At 29.5% G+C, this 9,627-nt stretch overlaps 1 protein-coding gene across 1 annotated transcript; it reads left to right on the forward strand.

Annotated features, from left to right (window-relative positions):
• Positions 1-8,535: 8,535 nt before the first annotated feature.
• Positions 8,536-9,347, forward strand: LOC136085411 (uncharacterized). The gene is made up of 3 exons (XM_065806713.1): positions 8,536-8,742; positions 8,855-9,109; positions 9,214-9,347. The coding sequence occupies exons 1-3, from the start codon at positions 8,547-8,549 to the stop codon at positions 9,345-9,347; spliced, it is 585 nt and encodes a 194-aa protein (XP_065662785.1). The 5' UTR covers positions 8,536-8,546.
• Positions 9,348-9,627: the final 280 nt, after the last annotated feature.

Consider the following 9,627-nt stretch of genomic DNA (forward strand, 5'->3'; position numbering starts at 1 on the left):
ACTATCACTATTCAAGCTATAGTCTGCTAATTTTAGTCATTATAAATTACTATACTTTTGCTTGGTCTGATTAACATACTGACCATTAAGAGGGGAACATATTTCTTTTACATAACAGGTTATTTTTATTGTTTGACCAAGTAGACATTTAATTTGTAGTTCAACTTGATCCAAAATCTCTGTTGTGTTGTTGTTACCGAATGTTTTTATATTAATTTCTTTCTTACCCAATGTTCGAAGTCTTAATTTATTACGTAATTCTGGAAAAATATAGCTTAATTGCAAGCAATTATCAAAAAGGATCCTACCTTTATGTAAATTGGCACGGTTGTCTAAAACTTGGGTTGATGCAGTTTGCAGTAGAACAGATTGATGTCCTTTAGAAGTAGCCTCAGCAACTGAAGTCAATTTACCAACAGATTGATTTTGTAAGTTAAAATTCTGAATATCAATACATAAGGCAGCATGATGATGTTGACCACATTTTAATCATTTTATACGAGACAAGCATTGTTCACTTATGTGTCTACTTCCTAAGCATTTGAAACAAAGTTTTTTATCACTGATTATTTTCTTTCTGGATTGAATATTCGTTACTGTCCTACAGTTTTATGGTTTGTGAGGTTGTTCGCAAAATAGACATTTGTCTAGCCTCTGTACATTTCTTGGATTGATTCTTTCGAAATAGGAACTTTGGTTAGTATTATTTTGTCTTGAATTCTGTTGATGTGGTCCCCTGTTGAATGAATTTGAAGGATAGGTTCGGTTTGATTCTCTGCTGTTTATACCCGTGTGAAACGTTTCAGTAGTAGAAAATCTATCTGATTTATCAAATGAGTTATTTGATGTGTGTTCTCGCGCACACAATTCAGTCTTTATAAGATCAATTATAGCTTTAACGTACCAGTTGTCGTTGCTATTAAATTGACAATTAATAATTAGTGTTAATTCTTCTGGAATCTTTTCTAAGATTATTGGGATGAGTAGAGGTCCATACATGTCACTACTGGTACCTAAATTTTCAAGATTTCTGATCTGTATTTCTAAACAGTCAATAAATTGTCTTAATTTATCAATTCTGTTTATACTAATGATCCTTTCTAATGATAAAAGTTTACGCATATGTGTTGATATAAGAGCTTGTTTATTATCATACCTTCTTGTAAGCATATTTAGTCTAGTTTTATAGTTTTCATTTGTTAAGGCAAGCCCAGTAATAGAGGCTACCGCTGGTCCTTGGAGTAAGTTACGTAAGTAGGTCATTTTTTGAATGTCTGATAAATCCTCATCGTAGTTGATTATACAATTGAAAGTTTCGATGAATGATACCCAATTTTCAGCTTTGCCACCAATCTAGTTTTAGTATAAGAAACTTGACAGTTTTTTTTTTTAGTATTGCTAGATAAACTTGAAGAATCAGTTTTTGGACCGTATTTTCGTAAGTGTTTGTTGATGATGGAAAGTTTTTTTTGTACATAAAAGGTTAAAGTCTATGGAAGTATCAACATTTTGTTGTAGTTCCTTGTCATGTTCAATAAGTAAAGAGATTTCTTCCTCGAGCTGATTTACTTTAGTAAACGTTTCATTTATTGTATCTCAAACAGAATTGATAAATTAAGACAATTTATTGACAGTTTAGAGATACAGATAAGAAATCTTGAAAATTTAGGTACCAGTAGTGACATGTATGGACCTCTACTCATCCCAATAATCTTAGAAAAGATTCCAGAAGAATTAACACTATTTATTAACCGTCAAGTAAACTTTGAAAATGATTGTCAGGGTTATTAGATAAAGTTTCAGATGATTTTTTAAAAAGTTTATATAAAAGTTTGATATTGACAGTTCTAATTCGACGTTTAAATTGTAAGTTTGACATTCTGACTAAATTAGCAAACCGTATAATCTGACAATGACAATAATCTAGTATCTGAACTAACTAGAGCTTTTTTAACAATAATTGATCACAACAAATATGCTCAAAAATAATGCAATGGTAAATTTAATGACGTCGAATGGTTCAGTCGAATGGAAGTAAACAAGTTGTATACTCATTAATAAGCAAAACACATATAATAACTCTTAAAGTATAACAATGTTCACTAATACTTAAACCTAGAATTGCATTTTAAATAATCACAAAATAAATGTATAAATAAAGTTAACGTAACTTATCCTCTCTAATCAAGAAGGTCTTTTTCTTTATCTTTAAAAATCTTGTACATCAAAAGTTTGTTCAATTTATTCCGTGGGCTCCATGTTGTATCTTCTTGGATACATTATAATCAGTAGGTATCTTATATTAAGAGTCTCTTGTTACGAATTGGCTTTATAATATAACTACAAGAGATACACGTTTCTTTTCTGCGGTTCGTGAACATACATACAATCAGGGGCGTCGCCTTGGAGGGGGTAGGGGGGGAGTCTCCCCCTCCCAGAATCTAGAAAAGAGAAAAGTTGGGAATTGCCTTGCTACGAGTTGGGACAGTTGGGAAATCAGTGATAAAATCAAAAAATATTTTCTAGTTAAATAAAACGAAAATATTTGCAAAAATCCATCAAAGATCAACTTTTTTGACTTGGACAAATAAATTTTACGTTTATTAAACGGCTTAAGGATCATTTAAACCAGTATCATGACCAAGATGAAAAGAATGACACGAATATTATTAACTTGGATACTACTGAAGTAAGCAGTGAAACAACAAATTGGACTTCACTCATGGGGAATTTGGGTGTTTTAATAGATAATCTTAAAGATTGTAATGACATTTATAAAAAATATTGTAAAGAAGAATTAGTAAATGAAAATTCGCTGCAATTGAAATTGTGAATGCAACAAGTTCTGTGGTGGAAATGTCAAAAAATGTTTTGAAAATAGGAAACGCTTTTATAAAAAAACTCGATACCAAAGCTCAAAATACTATAATTGACAAATCAGATTCATCAGCATTAATAAGCCATGAACCAGGTTTACGTCCACATACAATTACGGATAATCAAAAATTGTATTTATTCTCATTGGGGTGAGATCTTGGTCCAATATGAAAAGCTTTGGGAAAGACAAACTTGGAAAGCTTCAGGCGCACTTTACTTCTCAAGCACATAGAGTTGCATTAAGTGAATAAAAGTCGCTTTCTTATGAAAAAAGGGCATATAGATTACCTTATTGATAAATCCAATAGACTTGCTCTAGTAGAAGAGTAAAAAACTGAGGTGCAGAATATAAAAACTGTCGAATTTCTTATCGATACATGCAAGACTTTGAGAAGCCAAGGGCTAGCGTTTAGAGAGTCGGACAATGCTAATCAAGGTAACTTTGTTGCAGTTGTTAATCTTATCTCTCGCCACAATCCCACACTAAAAGCCTGGATTGAAGATAGAGCTCTTCGTCCATATAGAGTTACATACACGAGTCCATTGTCTCAAAATGAAATGATTAGTTTAATTGCAACTGAATTAAAGAGTAAGATCATTGATGAAATTAACAGCTCCATTTTTTTTTTCCGTGATGGCAGACACTACTCCCGATATGTCACAAAAGGACATAATAAGTATAGTTGTGAGAACAGCCAGTGTATAACAGCTTTTCAGTCGTATGACTACGCGAGTTAAATGTCTGGACAATTTAAAGGATTACAAAAGTATATAACAAAAGAAGTTGGCCATAATGCACCTTACATACCTTGTCAAGACCACAGAACAAACACTGCTCTTGAACATGCCTGCAATCTTAATGCTTTAGTACGAGAATTATTTAATGTCCTCGAACAGTTGCATATTTTCTTCACATCAAGCACAAAAAGATTTAGTTATTTGAAAGAAAAACTTGAAGACATTGACATTGCAATACAGCTTGTAAACCTGTCTAGAACAAGATGGACCGCACGAGCAAAATCTGTTAAGGCATTAAACCAGTGTTTGGAGAAGGTTATTGATCTTCTTCAGAGCATCTCAAATAATAAGATTTTTGATACTAACACGGGAACTAAGGCAATGGGACTTCTGGAAAAAGCAACAACTTTTGATATCATTATTACTCTTTTCTTCATGAAGAATATCATTGAGAAGATAAAAATATTAACAGAAATCTTAGAAAGTCCAAACTTCAATGTCATTGACAGTATTAATTAACTGAAAGTACTGCCAAGAACATACAAAATATCAGTAGCGATACAGATGCTATGAATAATTTGATTGAAAGTGCAGTAATATTTTCTACGAAATTACACATTGATGCAGAAAACGATTACGAACGACACCATAGATTAATAGCAATGGAGATAAAAGCTTTTTACCGGAAAGAAATCAAAGAGGTTGACTCTCTAGCCACGGGTTTAACCGAAAACTTGGTAGCATCAAAGGAAATATTTGCCCCTATCACCAAAATTTTTAGTATTCCGTTAAATAGGAATAATTTGAGTATTGAAAACTTAATAAAAGCAAGCAAATTTTTTCCTCCTGGATACAAGGATCATATTCCAGACATTCATGTGCTGAAAGGCCAGATGGAAATTTTGATAGATATCTGTTTAGAAGAAAGTGATGAAGATTTTAAGTCATCAAGAACATCAGCCAAGACGCTGCAAGACATTTTGTACTATGTTGTGAAGTTAAAGGATATACTGAAACAAGCCCATAAGCTATGCATTTTTATAATCACAGCTGCTCATGGTGTAGTATCAAATGAGCGTTCTTTCAGTCAACTCAAGATTGTAATATCACATCTGAAAACAACAATGAGTGACGAGAGATTGGATAGTGTCATGCTACTGAAGAGCGAAAAAGATCTTTGTAAAGGAGTTAACCCCGAACATCTTGTTAAACGGTGGGTTCAGTTGAAGAAACGTCATATTAAAATGAAATAGTAGACAAAAAATGATAGACTGATGATAAAATATTGTGCGTTTAAGTTTTGTAATTCCTTTGTACTAACTCATTTCCGTTAAATTTTAAACTGCTATATATGCTGCCAGAATGGTTTGTAAAGTTTATTGGATTTGTAAATTGTAACATTTTTTAGGACTAATACAATTTCACTATGAATAGGTAAAACTTTTAGACGTTTTTTGAGTTGAATATTTTGTATATATGTAAAGGAAGCTATGTTTTGTTAATAGAAGTTAATAAATACTGATATTTGGCAATTCATGAGAGTGAGTGCAGTGTAGTATAACAATCAGTAGATTTTGTATATAGGACAGAAATTGATTTCTTGAATTCTTCAATTATAAAAAACAGTTGTAAAAACTATGTTAAGCAGTTGGGAAAAACAAGGTTTCTTCCCATCCCCCCCCCCCCCTCCCTTGAATTTTCTCACGCAACGCCACTGCATACAATAATAAACCTCGTGAATATAAGAATAAATAAGAAGCGTAAAAAGTTAAACACGTGCGCAATCGCGCGCAACAATATATATATATATAAATATATATATATATATATATATATATACATATATATATATATATATATATATATATATATATATATATATATATATATATATATATATATATATATATATATATATATATATATATATATATATATATATATATATATATATATATATATTAAAAATTAATTTTTAGATTAACTAAAAAAAAAAGAACAAATCTGATATTTTGAGAGAAATGACAAAGGAGTTTACTACAGACAATGTTAGAAATATCAGATTTATGTTAAAAGTTTGTATATGTATATATATATATATATATATATATATATATATATATATATATATATATATATATATATATATATATATATATATATATATATATATATATATATATATATATATATGAAGACCTCAGTGGAAAAACCGGCGTTGTCACATTTAAAAAGTATTAAGAAAGTATTTGTTGATCATTAATAAATGTCTTTATTTAAAGCAAAGAAAAAAAATTTTTGTATAAAAAGTTACAAAATGTTTTGTTTTTGAATAAATTTTAAATAAAATAATTATAATATAAATTTTTTTAAATTGCTTAGTTTCATTTGTTTTAAATAAAGACTTTTATTAATGATCAATAAATACTTTCTCAATACTTTTTAACTGTGACAACGCCGGTTTTTCCACTGAGGTCTTCATATATATATATATATATATATATATATATATATATATATATATATATATATATATATATATATATATATATATATATATATATATATATATATATATATATCTATATATATATATATATATATATATATATATATATATATATATATATATATATATATATATATATATATATATATATATATATATATGTTTTTATATCTATTTATATATATATATGTTTATATATATATATATATATATATATATATATATATATATATATATATATATATATATACTTTTAAAAGTATATTTTTTTTTTTCTTAAAAAATAGATTGTATGTCCAAACTAAACACTCAATCAATGTAGCGTGATTTCCGTGTAGCATAAGGCTATAAGAGAATGGACGTAAAAGCACTTCGTTGTAGCAGCTTGCTATAAGATAGTCGATGTATTAACAATCTTTTGTAGAAGCAGGTTTTATAATAGTCGGTTAAACTTCCTTATTATTATTAAATGTATCTAATGGAGAATTTTTGTATCTTGGTTTTGAACCATTTCTTCAAACACTAAGCGTTTCTACCCCATCAATTATATCTTTGCAATTTAATATTCATGGTCTTCCACTTTATAACAGTTCTGAAATATCATTTCGGCCTATTTTAGTAAAAAAAGTTAGTGATTCTATGTTACCAAAAGTTGTTGCTATTTTTTGTGGAAAAGGAAAACCCAATTTACATGACTTTTTTTCCCAATTTATGACAGAAATAAATTATATTAAAACCAATGGTGTTACAATCAACTCACACTTATGCAGTATTCATATAACTAATTTTGTATGTGATGCCCCTGCACGTGCATTTATTAAGTGCATAAAGTACCATTCAGGCTATTCCAGCTGTGATAAGTGCAATGTAGAGGGTGAGTGGCATAGCAAGGTTGTATTTTTAGAAACAGATGCACCCCTAAGAACATTAGAAAGTTTCATTTCGAAAGAAGATGATAGTCATCATAACGGAGAGACACCTTTATTGGGAATTCCTATTCATCCAATTAATAGCTATCTAAATGGCTATATGCATTCTGTATGTTTGGGAGTTGTTCGAAGACTTCTGAATTTTTTGTCTTCTGGACCATTCAGTGTCAAGTTATCTTCACATTCACTAAAAACTATATCAGCTCGCCTAATCCATATTTCATCATTCTTTCCTTCCGATTTTAACAGACGGCCTCGTTCATTAGAGAGTATGAAGAAGTGGAAAGCTACAGAATTCCGATCATTTCTCCTTTATTCAGGGCCTATTGTTTTGTGTGATATTCTCAGTCAACCAGTTTATGAGCATTTTCTTATTTTACATAGTTCAATATTTTTATTATGTGAATCTCAAGAACACGAAGTTATTAATTTTTGCGGTGAGCTGTTAAAAATATTTGTTACAAAGGCTATTACCTTGTATGGAAAATCATTTATGACATATAATGTGCATTCCCTTATATATCTCCACAACGACTGTTTGCAAAATGGATCCCTTGGCAATTTATGTGCTTTTCCTTTTGAAAATGGTCTAGGACACTTAAAAAGAAGAATTCGAAGTGGGTATTTGCCTCTTCAGCAAATTGCTTGCAGACTTGCTGATTACAAAGCTGAACATATACACAAAATGCATACTGATGGAGTTTTTCTTCAACATCGTGGTGGACCATTACCAAATCATGGTGATTTTTTACAATATAAAGTCTGCTATTACAAAAATAAAAGGTTTTCAAGTGGTTTGCGTGATAGCTCGGTAATGATTGAACACAAATGTTATCAAATTGTTAATAACTTAGCAGAAGATTTAAGAAATCCATTACTCTTAGCCAGACATTTTACAGTGCAAACAGATTTTTATGACGTGCCACTTGCTAGTTCAAAACTCTCTATTTTTAAAGTTAGTTGTCTCAGTGACACCTTGCATACAGTTCCATTCTCTGATAATGTTATTAAATGTTGTTGCCTCCCATATTCTTCCTCCTACATTGTTTTCCCATTATCAGACATTTCAATTCTTATTATATTTTAGATTTCTATACTTCTTGACAATATGAACTAAAAAATAAATTTATACTAAAATAATAATGTTTTTAATATATATCATATACAACATGTATATTATTCTTTTTGGTGTATATTGCGTACAATTACTTTTATTTGTGCAGATTTAGCAGTTTATTATGTAAAATTGTTTACTGCAAATTCGTTATTTTTTTATTGTAAAGTTTAAATTTACAGAAAAGGCTGCTCTTGATTATTGAGTTACATTTATTTAATTATATATTACTCAATTTCTTGTCTATATATCAGAGTTAGACATTACAATTGTAATGTCTAACTCTGATATATATAGACAAGAAATTGAGTAATATATAATTAAGTGAATGTCTGTGTTAAATTTTTTTTTTTATATTTAAAATTTTCATTCATTAAAGATGTCTTATGCAGTTGCTATTTTTAATAATGACAATGAAGTGGCAACAGTGTCCATCAAGTGGTTTAAAGCTTCTGGGTGTGTTTTGTGGCCCAATTGTAGAGTAGGTAAAAAACTCCAAAACATGTTGTTAAACCACAAGGAACCAGAAGCTGATTGGATTTTCTATGGAGTACGAGTGTTGTCCAGCAACATAGGTATGTTTTTTACTGTCAATGTTATTGTAAAAATTTCATTCTACCAAAGGAGAATGTTTTGTGAATATATGTGACAGTCTAGTTTATTATTTTTGTTATTTTATTTTTCTAGTATCTCTCAAATCAGCAAAAGAAAAGGAGCGACTGGCTGAGGAAAACTCTGATCTAAGTTCGGCTGAAGATGGCAGTCGAGTTGTATATGCTCCTAGCAGATTTAATAGTCAAGAATTTTCCCACCCACCAGCCAAAATCAGAAAAATTATTTCAAATTCACATACTACTCCCTCACTTAACTATCTCTTGTTTCGAGTTATACCATCACTAGCTTCTTGTCCGCCCTTAATTCAAACTTCAACGTCACTTCCTAGTAAGCTGGTTGTTTTGTTTTATTAAAATGAACATGTTTTGTTTATTGATTAGTTAATATACTATCTCTCTAAAATATGCATTTTTACTTATCGTTTTTTTTAGCTACTTCTAACTGCCAAACTACTTCACTTCTTAATTATCCCTTATTTCCGGATAAATCAGCACCAGTTTCTGAATTTTCAAATTCCATTCAAACTCAAACATCACTTCATTGTGAGTTTAAAAGTTGTTTTTGATTGTCGATCGCAAATATTATTTTGTTATGACATGTTTTAAAAAAGTGTTATAATAAATGTTTAAAAAATTTAATTATTTATCTTTATTCATTCGGTATTAATCACAAATATTTTTAAATTTTTTCTTGCATTAAGAGGCGGAGATATGGTTTTATAATTTTCTCTGCAGTCGATGTTTGGCATTTATGTTATCAGGAAAATTTATGTATTTTTTTTATTAGGCAATCTTCTTTGTGAACATCATTGTACCCATGTTGTTGCATGATTTGAAAAATTGTTT

The sequence above is a fragment of the Hydra vulgaris genome, chromosome 09 (assembly GCF_038396675.1).
Source record: "Hydra vulgaris chromosome 09, alternate assembly HydraT2T_AEP".
Lineage (NCBI taxonomy): Eukaryota > Metazoa > Cnidaria > Hydrozoa > Anthoathecata > Hydridae > Hydra > Hydra vulgaris.